General features: G+C 39.1%; 1 protein-coding gene across 4 annotated transcripts in view; it reads left to right on the forward strand.

Annotated features, from left to right (window-relative positions):
- Positions 1-24,640, forward strand: part of si:dkey-1h24.2 (7tmA_CCK-BR domain-containing protein) — a 50,874-nt gene that overhangs the window by 12,585 nt on the left and 13,649 nt on the right. For all 4 annotated transcript variants that reach the window (XR_002196314.3, XM_020044387.3, XM_020044386.3 and 1 more), the window contains one exon: positions 12,256-12,504. Coding sequence is in view for 3 of the 4 variants with exons in the window: in XM_020044387.3 (XP_019899946.1) it covers positions 12,256-12,504 (249 nt within the window). In the remaining variant the exon portion in view is untranslated. The remainder of the gene's footprint in view (positions 1-12,255; positions 12,505-24,640) is intronic.

Genomic DNA, 24,640 nt, shown 5'->3' on the forward strand with positions numbered 1-24,640 from the left:
TGACATTTTTTCTTCTCCATTCAGCTACCCTTCAATACTTAATACAATTAATTTGAATGTGTCATAAGTAAACACATTTCAATGTCCTGCCAATTTATTCCATGAATATATTTTGGGCATTGTCTAATGTTATTGTTGGCTGGCTGTTAACCTGTCACATTGATATATTTTGGGCATTGTCATTGGTTTTGTCAGCTGGCTGGCTGTCAGACTGGCTGAGTATAGAACACTATTTATCTCCCATATTTAATACCCTTAGTAACTAATGTAATATATGTGCTCTCTTTTCTGAACTACACTTACTCTTTTATGCACATGCTCAACTACCTAATTTAGTCAAATAAGGATGGATCTTCACTTTTTTCTCTTGAGGGTTCATCTTCTAGGGAGTTTTGGTCAGAAATGACCTTCTGATAATGGAAGATAAATGGATAGAAAATCTTTACTCCAAGTACTTTTAGAAATGCCATAGGTACTTACAATTTTTTAGGGTTATTATTACAAAGCAGTATCGGAATTCCCAAGCAACAATAGAACATTTTGATGTACAGTGATTGCTAGCATTAAGGTCAAGTGGCTTGTGGCTTTGAGAACATAACTCTATTGATTGCTGAGACAGTGCAGGTTTCCCTTGCTGAAAGCTTTCTGACGCAGCACCAGAGCATGATAAGACTAGAGAGAGACTGATTAACTACGGCAGGACTGACCAGACCTCTGTCGTACAATCTGTGAAACCTGCAATTGCCACGCACCAGTTTTAATAATCAAATGTTTCCCCTTCCAATTGCAGCGGTATACCCTGTTGCTGATAGGTTACTTTCGTTTCTAATTTCTGTTATTTCTAGTGATTTTTTTCCACATAACTATTTAATGATTTGGCTAAAGCCTTTTACTTTGCAAACAATAATTTTCTTTTAAATAGACTGCAACTAGATATTTCAGAGGATTGTCTTTTCTGGTTTGAAAACAGATAACATTTGACCGCATGCAATGTGTCATGTCTAAGTATTGATTACTGTGCAGATGGTCATCTCTGTATAATTATTATTGTCAGGTCCTGGCTGGGGGACACCAAGCCATCTCTATGCGCCGGGGGCCACAGCCAGGTCTTGACTGTGGGGATGCCTCTAGACATCTCTACGCTACTATTAGCTGATCTCTGCAATCAAAGGCAGCCGCACCTCATTGTCTCTGATTGGGGACCCTATTTATGTTGCTCCTGTTTTTCTTTAGTTTGTCAGTCATTGTTTATTCTAGTCGTGCTACAGTTTGTAGTGTACCCTGCTTTTTGTTTTTGAAAGAAACTCCCTTTTCCACCTTCCACTGATATCACTATCCTGTGCGGTCTATACCACAATATAGTTTCACATGTAGAAATTACAGACCTTTTTATACATAGTCCCCCAATTTCAGGTGACCAAGTTATTGCTCAAACTGACAAACTTAATTGTCATATTTAGTACATTGTTGCAAATCATTTGCATTTGATGACTGAAATCTGCAACACAAACATCACCAGACACTAGGTTTCTGGCCTGGTAATGCGCTGCCAGGCTTGTACTTCAGCCATCTTCAGTTCCTGGGGGATTTGTGGCTTAAATGTCGGCTAAAGCTAGTTAAATTCATGTTCATTTGGATTTAGTTTGGCTGAATGACCTGGCTAGTCAAGACTCCTTGGTTGTTTTATCAGTATTTCTGGGGTGGGTTACTTGGAGTGCCGTCCAAAGAGTTTTGGGGCATTTGGTTGTATTTGAGCTGCCTGAAGTTCTCATGTGAAGTTTGTGTGAACTTCAGAATTCATGCAATTGCTGCCAACATCAGTTACATGCTACTGATGATATCATAGCTGCTGGAAAATTTTTGGATTAGGGGATGCTGATAATAGTTGAGTAAATGGTGGTATTGAATGGACAGGCAATGAGTGCCCACATTGCGAACAGACAGACGACACCCACCCATTGGTTTATACATTTATATACCCAAATTTAAGGTAATCGTTGGTACTTTTAGCCTTTAGCTTTTAGATGCAATGTGGCATATTTTACATCACAAGAACCTGGCATTTTAACAGGGGTGTGTAGACTTTTTATATCCACTGTAGATAGGTAGTATTTATATGAAAAATAAATGTGTACGTAGTGGGCTACCAGCTTTTTCTATCACTTAGCTGCCAGTTATGGAGATTTTAGGAACTTAAGCTGTGGAATTGCCTTGAAGTTTGTAAGGAATAGAAGATAAAGGAATATAGCAGTGCTGAGGAGGAGGACTCATAGTAACGACTCAGCCATTACCCAAGTTGGTGCCACAAAGAAGTGAAAATGAAAGCAGCTTTGAGATTAGAATTTTGCCAGGACTTGTCCTGGACCCCATCATTAACCTCGACCATCATATTAACACATTTCTTTGCTCAAGCTGTAACATGTTCAAATGAGCATTTAATGAGCTGCTTGAGCTGCCATGATATATTCCCTGTTACCTTTTTCCTCTTCAAACATTCTAAAATAATGTGAAAAGGGCTATACAAGTTCAATAAATTATTATTATGAATCTTGATACACATTTAGATTTTAGTCTTTTGTCTTGGTACACATTTTCAGGGCAATATTGTTTGTTTGGATTATTTGGTTTGTTGTATTTTTCACAAAATGTTGAATCAAAATAAAATATGCCATAAAAGGTCTTCAAATTATTCATACTCCATAAATTAAGTCCCTTACAGTCTGTTTCTGATAATGCACCTTGCCGATTTAATTTGAACCCTTGACCTTAGGGTGACATCACTGTTTGTAATTACCCAGCTAAGCAAATGGCCAGTAGTGACCTTGTCCTGTCACATATTGTCATCCTTAAACACAGGGGCCATCAACTTCTCTAGGACAGACTGGCATCTGAAGCTTTATGTCCCTGCAGTGCATTCTTAGATGATTGTAGATGGTTTTAGACCCACAAAGTGTATAAATGTATATAATGAATATATTCCTAACCATGCTGGTGAGAATGAATGATAGGGATATGAAATATATGTTCTTATCAATGCCGGTTTGGTGAAGGGAAAATATTCTGTGCCTGGAGAAAGTCTGCACACCCCTTGCATAATCTTCAGATTTTGATGCCTTAAAAACTAATTAAGTTTTTTCCCCCACAGATCTGAACATTCTTCTCCACATTCTGTAAAGAAAATTATATTACATAGTCCTATTAAATATAAAAAGATGGCTTTATCACAAAATGAGTCCATGAAGAATACTGCAAAAAAAGTGAATGCATCTAATTTACTACTGCTCAACTAGGCCTATTCATTTTAAACCACATTGAGTTAAAATGAAAGAAAACCTACAGAACTTCTGCTATTCCAGCATAATTTTAATTTATAATGTAATAATTTATATTTAAATTATCTAGCCTTATAGTCTAAAAGGTAAGAAAAACAAAAAATTGCTACTAAAAACATTTGGTCCAATCAACAAAATTATTTAATGTGGTTGCTCATAGTAAACTACTAATTTGTGTTTACTGTATGTGTTGGTGTGTATGTGAGCGCCGTGTAAGAATAAAGAATAAAGGTCTTGATTCACCCTGTCCATGAAAAGCCAGAACCACTGTCTTTTGGCTTTTTGTCATACCAGAGACAAACAATGCCCAACACTGCTGTATGTGGCTAAAGACTGTTCTGTCTGTTCTACCTACAGTATGGTTTGTTCACTATATACGTGGATATATTAGTCCAACACCTGGGTGCCTCTGACATATGACTATCATTTGGCCACATGGATTGTCCAGCAATAACCAACAATAACCTAGGTCTTATACTGCTATACTATTGTGCTGGGGGATTGGGTCAGTTCTCCTTCCCCACAAAGTTCTCCTTCTCCACTATAAATCGTTGTTGATATGATGAATACATTTTCTGAATTTTCCCAGTCTTCTCCCATTTTAAACATTTTAAACACACCTGCGGAGTACCTGGTTTGGGAGGCCCGTTGCTATCCCTGTCCTTGTCCATCTGGTCATGCTTCTGACCTAGTCTAATTTTAAATAGACTCTGGATTTAGCCCAGATACATCTATAAATTATTCCAAATTGGACTCTAATATCTCACCCAGCACAGCCAGAAGAGGACTGGTCACCCCTCTGAGCCTGGGTCCTCTCTAGGTTTATTCCTAAAATTCAGCCTTCTTAGGGAGTTTTTCCTAGCCACTGAAATCCAACACTACTGTTGTTTGCTCCTTGGGGTTTAAGGCCGGGTGTCTCTGTAAAGCACTTTGTGACAACTGCTGTTGTAAAAAGGGCTTTATAAATTAATTTGATTGGAAATTTGATTGGTTAAATAGCGTAGTGGTTAGAGGCTTGGACGTCCATGCCGTCGACCAGTGTTTTATCTGCGCCTCCGACAAAACAAAGTATGCATAAGAATTTGTTGAGGATTGCAGTAGCTACGTTATATAGTAAGCCTAAACTGTTACAAAACTGTACGGTAATATTGCTATTTCTGGTGGATTTACCACGGTCAAGATTACATATTCACACATTTTTCTACTTCCATGTACCGGTAAACTGTAGTTGGTCTGCCGACCACAGAGTGCTGAGTGTTGGACAAGGCTGTATCAACGTGCTGGAGAAAGGACCACTTAGGGACTGGGGTAAAAGTTAACTCATAATACAGTTGGTAGCTTATTACTTGAAAAGGATATTTCACAATGTCAGATTTTCATCTCAAATAGCAGTACTATAGTCTGCATGACATTGTCTAAGAGCGTCGACTTAGGTTTTCACAAATAATGAAGCACAGAGTTTTTGAGAATATTTTAAAGTTATCTTGTGAAATAGCTTTGTCAAATTTTAAGATATTCATCCCAAATCACATCCATATATTCCTCATAAAATTATCTAAGAGCATCAACTTAGATTTCTCACAAATAATCAGGTACAGAATTTTAACAAATATTAAAGTTTCTTTTTAAAATAGCTTTTTCATATTTTGAGATGTTCATCCCAAATCACATCCATATATTCCCCATTACATTATCTAAGAGCCTCAACTTTGATAGGTTATCGGAAATTGAAATAATCAAAGTTGAGGGTCTTAGATAATGTAATCAAAAGACTGCATTGATGCTAAAGGGAGCAGGACACAGTATTAGGAACTAAGGGTATGCAGACTTTTGAACAGGAGTCAGTTTTTTTCTTTATTTTATGATTGCGCCATTCTGTTATGAGTAGGAAATGTAGGGTATATTGGGTATATTTATGAGCCAGATTGATTTGACAGGTGGGCGGGACATTCGGTTTGCAGGGTGGGACTTCCGGTGTGACGTATGGACTTCCTGTATGACATGTTTTAGGGCTGTCTTTGTAATTGACGCTAACAAACAACACTTTTGAACTTTTTAAGAATGTTAAAATCAATTTTACGATTGAACAATCTGTCTTTCATGTTGTCTATTTAAATCTCTGGTTTAAGTTGAGTGGAATTATACCCAGCAGTGTTTGGTAAACACATTTTTGGGCCTTCAAATCTTGGTAAGTAGACTTTTGACATTATTGTTAATCAGCTTTATTTACCTGTATATGCTTGTTACACTTCTATTTATTTCAGACCAAGTGACCAGCATCAGTAGGACTGGGTGGTGGTGATCTTACACAACCTGAACAGATACTACTTGTGTTAGTCTAATTATTTACAGATTCTTTTAGTCTTGCACTAAAATGTTATTAACAATTACGAAAATATGCATACAGCTGAACCTTTGTACTCTATTTACCAACCAACAGATTAAGAACCCCCGGTGATGATACAGAGTACATCACCATAATGGCTTCAGTTATGGACACCCCACATTGTGGCTGCACAGCATCAGGGGATTGTTTTCATTGTTTTCTTTTATGTTATGTAATACATATTTTACCAATACATCAATACTGTGATGTATATAAATGATGTATACTCGCTTTTAAAAATATATTCAACATTCTTCCTACGCCTCGCAGGCACATTATCCAAAATGTCATCAACAAGGTTAACATTTCAGTCAGCAGTTTGATTAGTCTCAGTCATGTTTACTACATCAGCCCCAGTCTCAGACCCGGGTAGACTTAAAGTCAGTGTATTTGTGTCAAGCTCCCCCTGTCTCACAACAGTCAAATCTTTGTTAAAGAGCAGAGTATCTTTTAGCTTTCTCATGTAAATCCATATCAGGCTTCAACAGTATATTGCAAATCGATGAGTCCAAATCAATTTCAACAGATTGTCTTACAATTTTATTAGTCGTTTTGGATTCTCAACATTTTTCTAACTGATGTTGTGGCACCAGAAACATAGTTCTCATTCTCATTGATCTTAAACTTGGAAGGAAAGTAGCCTTTTTTCCGAATCCTTAAAACACATAGCACGTGGCAAGGCCCCCACCTTCAACGTAAGGAAGCAATGACTGTCAATGTATCTCTGATTGAATGTGCTGTCTGTAAAACTCATGTCATGTCATGCCAATAACATTGTTAGCAAGGTACTGCATCAAGATGTAACAATCGTGCTATAAATGTGTAGCCATTATATTTCGGTTGCTTACATTTTTTGAAAAAAGCAGCAACACAACCATCTCACGCTGAACACCACATCTCGACCTCTTGTCATTATATAGAAAAGAACACATAATGCTGTCCACACGTGGTTGAAATCATGTCCTGTAGTTTTTAACTGTATTCCACATTCTCACAGGTTTTCAGAAAGGCACTAATTGACTTGGGAAAATATGTATAATCTGTCATGTAAATAGCCAGCCATTGCCCCCCGGGGTGATTGCTTGGGTGTTTATTAACAATCATCCTTGATGCAACGTCTCGGACTGGTCCACTAGGTAGTTGGTCTCATGCCATCACACCATAGAAATGAGTCCTAGATTAAAATTGGTTCACCACACCGGTCAACTCTGCTGTATTCATTTCCACACCGTTTTCCTAATAGTAGTCAACCATGACTTCACGCACAAGTATTTGATACATCAGAAAAGCAGAACTTAATATTGCTTCTTACGGAACCACTCCTTAGTTGCTCTGGCTGTGTGTTTCGGGTCGTTGTCATGCTGGAAGACCCAGCCACGACCAATCTTCAATGCTTATATACACCCCTTTGCAGAAAAGCATCCCCAAAGAATGATGTTTCCACCTCCATGCTTCACGGTTGGGATGGTGTTCTAGGGGTTGTACTCATCCTTCTTCTTCCTCCAAACACGGCAAGTGGAGTTTAGACCAAAAAGCTCAATTTTTGTCTCATCAGACCACATGACCTTCTCCCATTCCTCCTCTGGATCATCCAGATTATCATTGGCAAACTTCAGACAGGCCAGGACATACACTGGCTTGAGCAGGGGGACCTTGCTTGCGCTGAAGGATTTTAATCCATGACAGCGTAGTGTGTTACTAATGGTTTTCTTTGAGACTGTAGTCCCAGCTCTCTTCAGGTCATTGACCATGTCCTGCCGTGTAGTTCTGGGCTGATCCCTCACCTTCCTCATGATCATTGATGCCCCACAAGGTGAGATATGCATGGAGCCCCAGACCGAGGGAGATTGACCGTCATCTTGAACTTCTTCCATTTTCTAATAATTGCACCAACAGTTTTTGCCTTCTCACCAAGCTGCTTGCCTATTGTCCTGTAACCCATCCCAGCCTTTTGCAGGTCTACAATTTTATCCCTGATGTCCTTACATAGCTCTCTGGTCTTGGCCATGGTGGAGAGGTTGGAGTCTGTTTGATTGAGTTTGTGGACAGGTGTCTTTTATACAGGTAACAAGTTCCAACAGGTGCAGTTAATACTGGTAATGAGTGGAGAACAGGAGGGCTTCTTAAAGAAAAACTAACAGGTCTGTGAGATCCGGAATTCTTACTGGTTGTTAGGTGATCAAATACTTATGTCATGCAATAAAGGGCAAATTAATTATTTAAAAATCATACAATGTGATTTTTTAGATTTTTGTTTTAGATTACTTCTCTCACAGTTGAAGTGTACCTATGATAAAAATTACAGACCTCTACATAAACTCCAGATTATAATGTTTGAAATTAAATAGATTTTTTTGTGTAACTTTCTGTTAAACTTTCACCAATCCAATGACAATGCATTTTGACAGAGGTCCTAAAAATAGGTTTTCCTGGTTGCAAACGTGACCCCCGGTAAACTAAATGTCCTCATACACACTCTTTCAATTGGGTACTTGGCAGTGGTTGAGAGTAGCGCTTGAGCGTGTCCAAGTTTCACGGCTGGTGAAACAGACAATTTCTTGACAAATAGTGACGCAGATAATATAACGCACATCCCCTTCCCCTCATATGACAAAACTCATCTTTACCGCGAACCATCATAACCTTTATGTCAACGCCGTTCAACATAAGTTTCTCTTGAAAGAAGATATCGCTATGAACAGGGCCAATCATTTCAAATTCTGTACTATCCGCTGAATAGGCACCCCTTTTCGTGAGTCCATCATTCTCGCCTGCAGGGTCCGTAACATCCATGTGACCTGTGGTGTCCTTGTAAAACAAACCAACCAAAAACTGTGTCTTTAATGTGTCACATCCATAATTCAGAATGCTCTCTATAACGGCTCTGTAGGAGTACGTGTTGCTACTCTGGCTAATTCAACGGTCACCCAAAGAGACACACTTTTTAAAATAGGGTGGCTATCGTGTAGTTTATAACCACAACACGTGCTCCGGCATCAATATTAGTTCTGTCCGGTTTAGTGACTTTTACACGTAGGTACAGCAAAGTATTGTTTAGATCAATGTAGTCTTTGCCATTTCTTGCAATTAAGAACTCCAGAGTGTTCCCTTTGAGAATGTCTTTTTTTAACCGTGGCGCTTGTTTTTGTCTCCTTTTCACTGCAATATGTGCAGTTCTCAACAGCAGGACATCACTGTCACCAACTCGTTGAAAATCAATTAAATCTGTGTAGATGTATAGGGTGTTAAACCCTGCCAGAATATCTGTGGGGAATGGTCAGTACCATGGGTCGTACCACCGATCGCCTGGTTTTAAGCCTAATATCTGTTCCAGTTTTGCACCTAATTTCCAACTAAAATGGGGCTCACCTTTTAGAAACATTCTATTTTTAAATTAATCATACCCCGCCTATACACCATGTGGTTTTATATAGAGTATCTCACAAAAGTGAGTACACCCCTCACATTTTTGTTAATATTTGATTATATCTTTTCATGTGAAGAAATGACACTTTGCTACAATGTAAAGTAGTGAGTGTACAGCTTGTATAACAGTGTAAATTTGCTGTCCCCTCAAAATAACTCAACAGCCCTTAATGTCTAAACCGCTGGCAACAAAAGCGAGTACACCCCTAAGTGAAAATGTTCAAATTGGGCCCAGACCATGACACTCACACCAGCATGCTTGAGTGTAGGTAAGACATACTAGTCTTTGTATTCCTCATCTGGTTGCGCCACACCCACTTGACACCATCTGAGCCAAATAGGTTTATCTTGGTCTCATCAGACCACATGGTTCCGGTAGTCCATGTCCTTAGTCTGCTTGTCTTCTGCAAAGTATTTGTGGGCTTTCTTGTGGAATCATCTTTAGAAGAGGCTTCCCTCTGGGACTATAGCCATGCAGACCAATTTGATGCAGTGTGCGGCGTATGGTCTGAGCACTGACAGGTTGACCTGCCCACCCTTCAACCTCTGCAGCAATGCTGGCACCACTCATACGTCCCCATAGACAACCTCTGGATATGACGCTGAGCACGTGCCCTCAACTTCTTTGGTCGACCATGGCGAGGCCTGTTTTGAGTGGAACCTGTCCTGTTAAACCGTTGTATGGTCTTGGCTACCATGCTGCAGCTTAGTATGAGGGAGTGTGAGAGCGACACCAAATTTAACACACCTGCTCCCCATTCACACCTGAGACCTTGTAACACTAACGAGTCACATGACACTAGGGAGGGAAAATGGCTAATTGGGCCCAATTTGGACATTTTCACTTAGGGGTATACTCAACTTTTGTTGCCAGCAGTTTAGACATTAATGGCTGTTTGTTGAGTTATTTTGAGGGAACAGGAAATGTACACTGTTATACAAGCTGTACACTCACTACTTTACATTGTAGCAAAGTGTCATTTTTTCAGTGTTGTCACATGAAAAGATATAATCAAATATTTGCAGAAATATGAGGGGTGTACTCACTTTTGAGTCTCCTGAACTCCAAACTGAATGTCAGAATGGGAAAGAAAGCTGATTTAAGTAATTTTGAGCGTGGCATGGTTGTTGGTGCCAGACGGGCAGTGTTTCACAATCTGCTCAGTTACTGGGATTTTCACACACAACCATTTCTAGGGTTTACAAAGAATGGTGTGAAAAGGGAAAAACATCCAGTATGCGGCAGTCCTGTGGGTGAAAATGCCTTGTTGATGCTAGAGGTCAGAGGAGAATGGGCCGACTGATTCAAGCTGATAGAAGAGCAACTTTGACTGAAATAACCACTCGTTACAACCGAGGTATGCAGCAAAGCATTTGTGAAGCCACAACACACACAACCTTGAGGCGGATGGGCTACAACAGCAGAAGACCCCACCGGGTACCACTCACCTCCACTACAAATAGGAAAAAGAGGCTACAATTTGCACGAGCTCACCAGAGAAGAGTGGAAGAATGTTGCCTGGTCTGATGAGTCTTCATTTCTGTTGAGACATTCAGATGGTAGAGTCAGAATTTGGCGTAAACAGAATGAGAACATGGATCAATCATGCCTTGTTACCACTGTTCAGACTGGTGGTGGTGATGTAATGGTGTGGGGGATGATTTCTTGGCACACTTTAGGCCCCTAAGTGCCATTTGGGCATCGTTTAAATGCCACGGCCTACCTGAGCATTGTTTCTGACCATGTCCATCCCTTTATGACCACCATGTACCCATCCTCTGATGGCTACTTCCAGCAGGATAATGTACCATGTCACAAAGCTCGAATCATTTCAAATGGGTTTCTTGAACATGACAATGAGTTCACTGTACTGAAATGGCCCCCACAGTCACCAGATCTCAACCCAATAGAGCATCTTTGGGATGTGGTGGAACGGGAGCTTCGTGCCCTGGATGTGCATCCCACAAATCTCCATCAACTGCAAGATGCTATCCTATCAATATGGGCCAACATTTCTAAAGAATGCTTTCAGCACCTTGTTGAATCAATGCCACGTAGAATTAAGGCAGTTCTGAAGGCGAAAGGGGGTCAAACACAGTATTAGTATGGCGGACGTCCCAGCCTGCAAACTGGATGTCTCGCCCACCTGTCAACCTACAGTTGAATGTGAATCCTATAAGAAATAAAATGTGTTTTGCCTGCTCACTCATGTTTTCTTTACAAATGGTACATATATTACCAATTCTGCAAGGGTATGCAATCTTTTGAGCACAAATGTATATTGCAAACTGGTCTCATTGGAAAACTATTTTATGAAAATATTTGACAACTGAATTCGTAAGATATTTTACTTTCGGGGAAGTAACGTGAGAATAGAAATCATTGGAATATGTAAACTATTTAATTAAAATCTTTGACAGATATATTACACTAGGTGAAGTAATGTTAGAGTAATAGTCCTGAAAGAAAATGCAATTGGCAGGCTGTGTTTTGAACCCATCTCCTTCAGCTCAGTAGACGTGCACTACCCACTTCTCCCAATAGGAACTTCCTGACCCAAGCCTATAACCTTAACCTTAACCGCAGTGCTGTGATACCTAACTTTAACCCAAACCTTAACCCCAGTGCTGCTTATTTCAGCTGATCCTGCCATAATATTGACCACCTATGGTACAGAGATAATGATGGGCTTCTGTATTCCAACCTTACCTTGTCACAACAGAACTGATTGGCTCAAAAGAATTAGGAAAATAAATTACCCAAATTAACTTTTAACTAGGAACACCTGTTAATTGATATGCATTCCAGGTGACTACCTCATGAAGCTGCCCGAGAAAATGCAGTGTGTGCAAATCTGGCATCCAGGAAAAGGGTGGCTACTTTGGAAAATATACATATAAAATGTATTTTTGTTTAACACTTTGTTGGCTGCTACATGATTCCATGGGTGTTATTTCTTCACTATTATTCTATAATGTGGAAATTATTTCCCCATTTGTTTTGCATGAGATCAGTATAAGTATTTTACATTTTCCAGTCTGTTTTTGCTAAGCTTAATCAAGATTTTAAATATAGACTCCTGACTGTATCGCTCTCTCTCTCTCTCCTAGAGATGGACTCGGTGCGGATCATGCTTTACTCTCTCATCTTCCTGCTCAGCGTCTTTGGCAACCTTCTAATTATCGTAGTCCTGACGGTCAACAAGCGTATGCGCACAGTCACCAACTCCTTTCTGTTGTCATTGGCCGTCAGCGATCTCATGATGGCCGTCTTCTGCATGCCCTTCACACTCATCCCCAACATCCTGGAGGATTTCATCTTCGGAGCTGCCATGTGCAAGACTGTCACCTACTTCATGGGTAAGATGGTGGCTGCATTCAAGATGGTCTGCAAAGCACCAAATTCACAAATGCAACTTAATTTACAGTCAGGTATCAAAATTGCAAAATTACTGAGGCTTATGATGTGCTGTGTTTGGATGTGGGTTGATAGATTTCCTGCCTGTTGGGTCCTGTCCGGGGCCTCCCCCGGGTAGGGCCACAGTGTCGCCGGACCCCCCCGTCTCAGTTCCAAGGTGTTACGCTGCTATATTATTGTGCTGGGGGATATGAGGAATGCACTTTTTAACTTTTCTCAGTCTCCTCCAGTTTTCCATTTTAGGGGGAGATGAGGTCCTGGTCCACACCTGCGGATTACCTGGTTTGGGGGGCCCGTTGCTGTCCCTGTCCTTGTCCACCTGGTCATACTTTTGACCTAGTCTAGAATCAAATAGACTCTGGATTTAGCCCAGAGAATTTTATTTATTATTCTAATTGGAATCTTAATATACACCCGGCACAGCCAGAAGAGGACTGGTCATCCCTCTGAGCCTGGGTCCTCTCTAGGTTTCTTCCTAAAATCCGGCCTTCTTAGGGACTTTTTCCTAGCCACTGAAATCCAACACTACTGTTGTTTGCTCCTTGGGGTTTAAGGCCGGGTGTCTCTATAAAGCAATTTGTGACAACTGCTGTTGTAAAAACGGCTTCATAAATTAAGTTGATTGATTTTTTACATTTGGCATTTTAGTCATAGTAGACACGCTTTCTTAACTTCAAGGGAGCAGTTTTGACAGAGCTGAGCAGCAGCAGCCCTCCCTTGAATCAGAAGGTGCAAATACCTGTCTCAGAGTTTGTAGAGAATGACAGGGTGTTGTTTAGGGTCAGGCCAAGGTTCTCTACAATCTGGGAAGGGGTGACATGCACTTTTTAACAATAATGGTGTGGCCTTTGAGTGCAGAAAAGCAGCTCCATATTTATTTCCTGATTAACTGTTTAGACGATCAGAAATATATTTTATAACTCAGCCAGCAATCACGGCAGCTCTGCTGTCACTATTCATATGCAGCTTGCGAACGATTCATTCTTTTGGAATTACTTTTTAGATTATAGATTAACAATAACTTTTTATTGATTCAACTGTATTGTTCAGTCGAACGGTTTGCAGCAGATTTCTACTACATCATGACAATCCTCCAGTTAAGTGCTCTGACCAACAACTGTTTGCAGAGAAAAATTGTTCATGCCAGACAGTACATGTTTATAACTGATAATTGGACTCATTAATGCTGTCATTAATAGTTGCAATCATTAATGCTGATAATTCATACTTGATTGTAATGATACACACATATTTATATGAAAACATACACAGGTGTTTTGTTAAACAGGAAACAAGACAAGCCTAGTTCAGCCGGCCCGCAATAAAATGTGTTAATCGTGGCTGTCCTTTTGAGAACCGAATCAGGGTCGCCCACGTGAAGGCATTGTCGTTAACCACCACGCCACCGAACTGCACACATGCAGCACCGAACTGCACACATGCAGGCATTAGTATATCCTCTTCGCATTATATTATTTTCACTCATTAACATCACACCAAGTTTGAATATTTTGTTAGACACCATAAACTAGTGTTAAACTGAGTAACGTTTCTTATTAAGTTTACCTCCACCACAAATAGTATATGAACTGCATGACTTTTGCCACAGGCCGTTTTAAAAACGTATTAGCCAGTAATATGTCGCTAGACGCTATTACGCACTCTAACCACTAAGCTATTTAACTAGGGGTAGTCAGCCAGTCAGTCAGGAATGGACTCACTCACTCAGTCAGTCAGTAAGTAAGAGACATTCGCTCTTCTAGGCCGGCTCCGCTTACGCAGTCCGGCAGAAATGGTAGAGATAGTTATTTATTTTTATGTTGTCATTATAACCAAAGAATTTAATGCAAATTGCTATCATTCATGTTACTATTATCTCATGCAATAAGATTATATAGTATCTCTGGAGACCCCCTTTCAATTTTGGTGGACCCCCCAAGAGTGTAGTAACTTTTCTCTCTCTGCTTTCTTCCTCTGTCACATTTGCGTCCAGTTTTAAAGCCATTGTCACTTCTGTGAAGCAGTATTATATTATTATGAGATTGATAATTTATGGTAGTCTATCTTCTGGTAAGGTCATAAATATATCTTGAACCAAATGCTGTTGTAATGGTCCCATTCAGCTTTAGCAACTTCTAATCTTGTTCCCAGACACTTCCGCTGATATTCGCAGAAGGTCTGGGGACGCTTGCTTCATATGTACCCATCCTAGTCTAGGCAAAAACAACAACAAATCGGCAACTTGAAAGCCATTTGCTCAATCTGCAAATTTAAACAATCAATCTCACACTATTTCATTTCTACCACCACTCTATGCAGCCAGTACGCTACCATAACGCATTCATAATTTGTACTGACCTGAACAAATGAAAAGCAAATACATAACTACAGTGGGGAGAACAAGTATTTGATACACTGAAGATTTTGCAGGTTTTCCCACTTACAAAGCACTTACAAAAGCAGTTGAAGAGTATCGTAGGTACTCTTCAACTGTGAGTGATGGAATCTAAAACAAAAATCCAGAAAATCACATTGTATGATTTTTAAGTAATTCATTTGCATTTTACTGCATGACATAAGTATGATAAAAATTACAGACTTCTACATGCTTTGTAAGTAGGAAAACCTGCAAAATCGGCAGTGTATCAAATACTTGTTCTCCCCACTGTAGGTTAAACTAATTAAAGAAGAGACTTGGCTATTCACAGTGTAGCATTAGGGTGAGAGTTTGAGTTAGAGTAAGGACAGCTTCTGTCATGTTTTCACTACAGAATTCTCTCCCAAAGTTAACTTATATGATAATGTTTTTGGAGACAGATTTATGATGATCAAGTGTTGTGCCCTAGTATAACTGTATCCAATGTCTTGTCAATAAAGAAGTTCATGTTTTTGCACTTCTTATTGGGATAGATTCCTTGACAAGTGAGATGAACCTCTACCACATTTTTCATCGTTTTAGCTGCCAGAACAATTTATCTAACTGGCTAGCTAGCCATCAAACTTAAATATCAGGGATTATATTCCAAATGTACATTCATTCTTCAAGATTGTCATCTGTTTCACAAGGCAGAAGTCCAGGGCATTTAAATATTGCATTTCATGTTTTTATTACACTGACAACCTCGTCTCTTATTGCCACCCGCCAGTGCCACTAGTAGGGTTGATCTGGGCTGAACGGTGGTCCGAGGGCGGTGTTTTCTGTATTACAGAATTTTGAATTGACACACTGTTAACAAGGCCAATCCAGAGGGAGCAAAGGAACATAAGCATACCTGAATCACAGTTCCAAGGGTTCTCAGAGATGTAGTTGTCTCTGAGTGTTGATCAAAGTTAAGAATGCATTAATATGTTTGTGAACTATAATAAAAAGTTTGTGAAATCTGATGTAGCAATGTTTTTTTTTTTAACTATTTAACTTTTTTTTGTGCAACCATGCCATGCTCTACCAACTGAGCCACACATGACACTTAATAACCTCCTTCCTCCATGCTTAGAAATCTAGATATTTGCACACAGGTTCCTGAAAACTGACCTACTGTACATATATACTTGCAGTGTTCTGTATGCTGGTCTCCCTAGATTTTTCCAGACAAGGTCCTGCATGCTGTCTCCCTAGATATTTGTCACTCTTGCTGCAACTTGTCTAAAATTGTTCACACTGTGCAATTTAGTAACAATGTCATGTATAGGGGGCCCACATAAAGTTCTGACACAAGGGCCCATGAGGATGTAGTCAGGCCACTGGTAATTAGCATTATAACAAATCAAAATAATAGCAGTAGTCAACATTTACCCTTTATGTTTGGTCGATTGATTTGAGTCAAACACATTAAATTCATCAGAAGTGAAATTTGTTTTAACCATACCACTTATGTAAGTGCACTTGGAATCCACATAGACTGTTCATCATTTTGGTCACGTCAGATAAAACTGCATATCTGCCTTCTCTATCCGTGTGATCTGTCTTGTGATCTCGTTCCCTATAATTAATCTACAGTCAGCCACATCACTCTGAGGCGGACAAGAAAAAGCCACGGGCAATAGAGTTTCATCAGCCAAAAGCAATCAATGCGCAGGGCCGTTGTGACTTTCTTTCTTCACATATTGATTTTGTGCCTGGGTCCAGCAAATTTGGCCATCAATGCCAGCACAATAGGACACACCATCAATCCAATTGACTGGCCAAAGGAGGATGATGATTTACACCACATTGACTTTCTGTTTATGTATTTATTGTTAATTACCTAATGTACTGATTCTTATCTATAGATATGTGAATCATGCATCCTCCAAGAAAATATAGATATGGATTACAAACCCACTCCTTTCTTTCTTTTTCCTGTTACGTGTCCTTCTCATTGTCCTCCATTTCATTTGCCTCCTTTACCACAGTAACCATCAATCTCCCAGGAATATTAGTATGGAAAGTATGCCTCCACTCACCCTCAAACTCGCTCTGCTGCTCTCTCTGCCGCTCTCTCTCTCATTCGCTTGCTTACTCATACAGACTTCACACTTTAATAGTTAAACCTACACTACTACACCACTCTCCCCAAGAGAGAACTCAGAGCTCAGAATTATTTGCCAAAACATAAGCCATATGGCATTGTACTCTATTTGCAGTATTTCCACGAACAGGATGTAAATATTAGGACTAGGATTTTTCCTTAGCATCACCATAGGGGATTTAATTGCAGACCAGAAAGGGATTTTAGGAGATAACATCTCTTCGTGAACAAGTAATATATTGCATTGAATGATGGATTTTATGGTCTTTCAACTTTTTTTTGGCTTGATACCACCTGCTCCAGATTGCAATGCACTAGTGACAGTTTATAGAACACTTAAAGGCTACCTGGGATAAATTAGAGTGATGGAGGGAAGCCACTGACTTGGAAAACATTCTTCATTTAACAAGTGTAATTCTTTTCTTACTGCCTGCCCTCCTAGAGAGATCATTAGTGAGCTCTTAGCTCTTGGACATACACATCAGCAAACAAAGACCAGACTTGGATTTAAATAATATTTCAAATCATATGCTTGAGCTTGATTGAGTGCCAAAATGACAGTGCTTGATTGAGTGCCAAAATTTCTTTAGCAAATCTGGGATTGATTCAAATGAGTTCGGTGAATCCTATTTGAACCCAGGATTGCAGCAAAGTGATGTTAACGTTGCTGTAAAGATGGAGATTTAAAACACTGCAATTCCTGGTTTGTTACCCGCACTGTGTATAAACCGCACCATTAATTTTATAGCTTTGTGTGTATACAAACCTGAGTATTAACCACACCCATATATAAACTCAATTTTCCTGGGGAATTATGACTTGTACATACTTAGTACATTAATATTAAACATCTGTTAAAGGGCAGTACCAAAATTAACTTGTTGAAGAATTTTGAAAACTGCCAATTGTATCATATTTGCTACATGAGTTTCTGACACTTTTATGTTATTTTAATTTTCTTTTCATATGTTCTCAATTTACATTTTTGTTTTTAAGCCACTCCAGGGTGGCTTTGCCTTTATGTTTGGGGTCATTGTTTTGGTCTCTACAAGACCTATGAAGGTTTTCATCCAGGATTTACTGTACTGCATCCATTTTGCCTTCTTCACAAGCTTTCCAGGTCGTAACAGATAAAAGCATAACCAAAGCGGGATGCTGCCACCACCATGCTTCGTGATAGGGAAGGTGTTGTCAGGATGATGTGCGGTGATAGGCTTGCAGCAAACATAACGCTTAGCATTAAGGCCCAAAAAGCTCAATTCTACAATAAATAACTATATTATGCAATCAATTATTTTCTGTTTTATATATGTAATTATTTTAGAACAATTTTATTTTAATTTCCACTTTGATTTTGTGAATCAGTGTCAAAAACTACTGATTTAATACATTTTGCCTTCAGGTTTTGACTCAATAAAATGTAGAACATTCCAAGGGGGTGAATACTTTTGAGAGCCACTGAATAGGCTTAAGCTTCTACTAATAATTACATTTTGCTAAGATATTAAGGCCAATTATGTGTCACCTTGAATGTGGTCAGACACGTAAATTAGTTCCCTAAGATTTTAAAAGGATAGTATTCTAGTCTATGCTGACGCAATGTCATGTAAGTATTGAGCACATAGCTTTACAGCCTACACTTCAAATGGGTTGAGTATTGGAGTTCTATTATCTAAGCATTAAGAGAACAGTTTGTCAAGTTTAGTGCTTATGGAAACATGGTGTGACTAACAATACAGCTGAGGTTTTCAAACCTCAAGGGAGTCATATTTGCTAATTTCTTGTGTGTGTTTTTTTTATGTGTGTGTGTGTGTGTGTGTGAGAAAGAGAGTATGTGTGTCCCTGATTTACTGCAAACGTTAATCCACAAAATTCACAAAATCCAAGCAAGCTGTAGGACTTGCCCGTAATGGTCGCCGGGATTGAAGACTGACTTCCTCTGGGCCAAGACAAACGTTGAAAACTGTATAGGATCTGTCTTAAAACAGGTAGCCTATGAAATGAATGCCTCTGTGAATCCAAGCATCATACAAATGCACAACCACAATGCATTTATGTGAGTAGAAACATGGAATAGTGTATTCTTTGTACTGGTGGTGGGTCATGCATTCATGTTCATTTTTTCTTTTCTGAGAAGGCAGAATTAGTGGGTGGAATTTATTTCAGGGAATCTAAGGGTGTGGGTAATCGCTGTCGGTGTAGTGCACAAATGCCTTTATTAATACTATTTGTCTTCACTGCTGACTCCTTGTCAGACAGCAGACGAACTGAGCACACTCCTTCAGTTAGATTTCATACCATACATATACTATATTTTAATTTAGGGTTTTCACTCGAGTTTGAGTCCAACTTCAATGGTGAATTTGGGAATTATAGAGATCATAGAGATCTATTACAGAGCAGGACCCAGGACAATGGTGTGATTTAGTGTGAGTCTATGTGTCTGAAATGTAATGGACTTCATATCTTGACTTAATAACAATGTAAACAGACTTCACCTTTATTTACTTTTGTGGTGGCCTATGGGCATCTGTTTGAGAGAGTAAGCCTGCTCAAATACATGAAGGGTGTGTACTGCTTTGTCACACGTTATGATTTTCTTAGAAATACTGTATAACATTTTATATTATAGTCATTTAATAGTTAGAGCTACACTGAGCTTGGCTTTTGCAATGCCAAAAACAGGAATTCTCCAAAAGGTGCAAATCCCTGCACATCTGGCACTCCAGACTGGAAGTGATCAAATACTCAGGTCTGATAATTTTTTTTCTAGATATATTTTTACCCATGTTCTTTTCCTGAAATTGGCAATTTATAATTAAACCCTGCATTATCATAACATTTCCCAGTGGATTGGGGATGGTGCCTTGCGAAAATATTCGGACCAATTTTCTATTTTTACTGATTTACAACTGGTCCAGGATGTTTAGGTAAGTTGGATTTTAAAATAGTAAACCATTTTCTCAATTGGATTTGGACTTTGACTGGGTTATGTAAGACATTCAGCTTTTTGTTCTTGACCCCCTCCAATTTAATTTGGCCTTATTTTTGCTCTCATTGTTTTGCTGAAAGGTGAATTTTGCACATAGAAGCAGATTCTCTTACAGTAGTTTTGTGTATTTTGCTGTATCCATTCTTCTTTCAATTTTAACAAGATGCCCATTTCCTGCTGATGACAAGCATTGTTACAGCATAAAGCTGCTTCCATCATACTTCTTCATAACAATGGTGTTGGTTAAGGTAGTGTTCATTTTTCACTACACGTAGCACATTGAGTTTTGGCCCCAAAAAGCATTTTTCTTAGACTCATCTTTCCACAAAACCTTGTCCTACATGGAAGCTGTGTCACTCTCATGCTTTAAGATGGTACTTTTTGAGTAACAGATTGTCAAGCTCCAATACAGGCTAGTGTTATGCAGAACTCTTGATATAGTTGACTCGTCCACTATTACTCCACTGATTCTGAGTAGAATTCATAAGAGCTTCTCAGCACCAATCTCTTTCTTTGGACACTGTGCCTACAATAGACTTAAGGTTAAATTGAACATTTTGTGATTAGCACTATGTACAGTATATTACGAGTGTAATCGATGCTGTTGTAATCATTTAGAGTGTAGAGTAATTCTATGTTCATGTTTTGACTGGCTAATGAGTCATCTAGAATGTGGATGTTCTTAAATGTTTGGACATGCGGTAGTCACAATGTAGACATTACAGGCTGAAGGTGATAGGAAGGTGCGCAGCCGCAGTCTTGTCATCCCTGTTTACATGTATGTAGACTGAAGGACAGGCCCAAGTAGCCAGGAGACTGCCTCCTTGTTCCAGAAGACATTGAATGTGTCTTTTGTCAGAGAATGAGAAATCTTTTAATGACGTTTGTGTTGTAAATGAAAATATAAGTATGATTATTGTAAGCAAATCTGGGTGCTTCTGACCATCATCGCAAACTGTGAGAACACCATTTAAACTTGCTTCTGAAAGGGATCAAACGACTGTGTTCATTCTTTATTCTGTGTATAAACCGTTCAGGGTAAAGTGGAACTTAACAATACCCAGCCACTGAACTCAGATCCTTTCAAAGTTATTGTTGGACTCTGTGGTTTCTCTCACCTATCTCCTTTTTGAGCGCTGAGTTTAGATGAACAACCTTTTTGGCAGTTCCCATGTGGTATGATGCAGCTTTCAGTTCCTGATTACTGATCCAGCAGTGCTCACTGGGATTTCCCAACTATTGGATATTACTGAAACATCCTTCTCCTAATCTATGCATTTGTATTACATTATCTCTAACATCTATAGAGGGCTCTTTAGTCTTGAAACCCCACAATTGAAACTTCAACTGTGGGGTTGTCCTCCAGAAAATATGACAGATACTCCAATAGTACACAGGTCAGGTAACTGTGTCAATATTAGGTCAATGCCTTTTATCTGTTTAAACATGGAGCTTCCACAACACAGGGGTTAGATACTTATGCAAGCAACATATTAAGGTATTTTAAAAAAGAATAAACGTAACAAAATGTAAATGTACTATTTGTAATTCAATATACATTAATAAGAGGGGGTCTTCATTATTTTGCATGTCACTGTGTGTCCATATATACAGTGCTGCTTGAAGGTATGTTGTGCCCTTGAGCAATCCTAGATTTTTTTAGTGATCACCATAAAATCTTTATTCAGTCAAAAACATTTTTATCTGACAGGTTTAGTGTGACCAGTTGAAAGACTAAATAAAAAGGAATTAGGGCCAGTGTAAAAACAAGTGAACAGTGGTTAGTTGCATTAGTTTGATAAATCAGGTAAGTAGAATCAGGTGGGTAAATAATTGCATACCAAATTAACCAAACAAAGGATTAATCTTAAGGACTCAAAACACACCATGCAGAGTGGAAAGGAGTTCTCAAGGGACATTAAGAAGGGTGTAGTGAGAGCACTACCTCTGGGAAGGTTATACAACAATCCTCACCTTAATTCAATCGAGATGCTGTGGCAGGACCAGAAATAGGGAGTAGAATGCCAGACACCCCTCAAACCTCTCTCAGTTGGTTGTGTTGTGTAAAGAACAGCCAATCACTCACAAATCCCTCAAAAAAGACGTCAGAAACTGATTAATGGATAAAGGATATGTTTACTCCAAGTTAGTTGCTGCAAATGGAAATGCCATAATCTACTGATTGAAGGGGTTTACATGAACCATTTATTTTGAATGAACAATGAAAATATATAATATGGCTTGTTTGTGTCCTTTATGTGGAATATGTTTATTACAAATAGGGGATTAGAGAAGGACTTCATGAATTTACTATAATATTTTATACAAAAATAATGACCATCCTATTAGGGTTCACCTACTTTCAAGCGGCATGTGTGTGTGTGTGTGTGTGTATACAGCTCTGGAAAAAATTAAGAGACTACTCCTAAGTTTTCTGTGTATGTATGGCAGCCATTCCATTCCACTGTCTGTTAAATTCCAACACAGGCACACCTCATTTTATTTAATGAGGTACTGATTAGGTGATTACCTGAACCAAATCTAATTTAATGAGGAAATATATAAAAACCACTGCTGTGGTCATCACAATCCTCTTGTAATAGGACCAGCTGGATTGCAAAAATAGTGCAAGTAGTACCTCAAAGGTTATTTGAATGAAAAAATAACTATTCAGCATGACAAAATAGTTGAAAAGAAAGGCTTTTGAGTGAGGAAAAGAAGGGTTCAATTCTGGCTTTACTGGCAGAGGGATACAGTGAGCATCAGGTTGCTTATATATACGTGAATGTTAAATGTATGTGTATACATGATATATATATATATATATATATATATATATATATATATATATATATATATATATATATATATATATATATATATATATATACGTGTGTGTGTGTGTGTGTGTACTTGTACTATATATGTATATCTTAAACAAATCACAATACATTTAGATATTATATTCTTCAACGTACCAACCCTTTGCTTTAATGACAGCTTTGCACATTCTTGGCATTCTCTCAACCAAGAAGTCACATGGTATCCAATTCCAACACTCTTGAAGGAGTTCCCACAAACTGGTCACATGTTGGCTGCTTTTCCTTCACTAGGGCTGTCCAACTCACCCCAAACCATCTCAGTTCAGTTGAGGTCAGGTGTTTGTGGAGGCCAAGTAATCTGATGCAACACCATCATTCTCCTTTTGGGTCAAGCAGCCTTTACACAGCCTCGAGGTGTGTTTGGGTCACTGTCCAGTTGTAAAACAAACAATAGTCCTACTAAGCGCAAACCAGATGTGATGATGTATTCCTGCAGAATGCTGTGATAGCCATGCTGAGTGAATTCTTGAATTATAAATAAATCACTGACAGTGTCACAGGAAAGCAATCCCACACCATCACACCTCCTCCACCTTGCTTCACGGTCGGAACAATTCAAATGGAGATTGAATGTACCCACTATGTGTCTCACAAAAACATTTCTCAAATTTGGACAGATTTCCAAAGGACTAATGTCCATTTTGTATGTTTCTTGGCCGAAGCCTCTTCTTATAGGTGTCCTTCAGTAATGTTTTCTTTGCAGCAATGCAACCATGAAGGTCTGATTGACACACTCTCCTCTAAATAGTTGATGGTTTTTGTAACTGCACTTCAAGAAATGTTTTATAATTACATACAGTGGGGAGAACAAGTATTTGATAAACTGCCGTTTTCCCACTTACAAAGCATGTAGAAGTCTGTAATCATAGGTCCTCTTCAACTGTGAGTGACGGAATCTAAAGCAAAAATCCATAAAATCACATTGTATGATTTTTAAGTAATTAATTTGAATTTTATTGCATGACATAAATATTCGATTCATCAGAAAAGCAGAACTTAATATTTGGTACAGAATCCTTTGTTTTCAATTACAGAGATCATTCGTTTCCTGTAGTTCTTGACCAAGTTTGCACACACTGCAGTAGGGATTTTGGCCCACTCCTCCATACAGACCTTCTCCAGATCCTTCAGGTTTCAGGGCTATTGCTGGGCAATACAGACTTTCAGCTCCCTCCAAAGATTTTCTATTGGGTTCAGGTCTGGAGACTGGCTAGGCCACTTCAGGACCTGGAGAGACTTCTTACGGAGCCACTCCTTAGTTGCCCTGGCTGTGTGTTTTGGGTCGTTGTCATGCTGTAAGACCCAGTCACGACCCATCTTCAATGCTCTTACTGAGATCTTGCGATACATGGCCCCATCCATCCTCCCCTCAGTATGGTGCAGTCGTCCTGTCCCTTTTGCAGATAAGCATCCCCAAAGAATGATGTTTCCACCTCCATGCTTCACGGTTGGGATGGTGTTCTTGGGGATGTACTCATCCTTCTCCTTCCTCCAAACACGGCGAGTAGAGTTTAGACTAAAAAGCTAAATGTTTGTCTCATCAGACCACATAACCTTCTCCCATTCAAAAAAAAAAATATATATTATCTAGGGTTATAAGACAAAAACAAAAATCTGAATCAAACCAAGAACCCTTTTGTTCCAGGCACCATGCCCTACAGAAATGTTTTTTTTTTTAAATCTCCTGGGAACCCCC

The sequence above is a fragment of the Esox lucius genome, chromosome 22 (genome assembly GCF_011004845.1).
Source record: "Esox lucius isolate fEsoLuc1 chromosome 22, fEsoLuc1.pri, whole genome shotgun sequence".
NCBI lineage: Eukaryota > Metazoa > Chordata > Actinopteri > Esociformes > Esocidae > Esox > Esox lucius.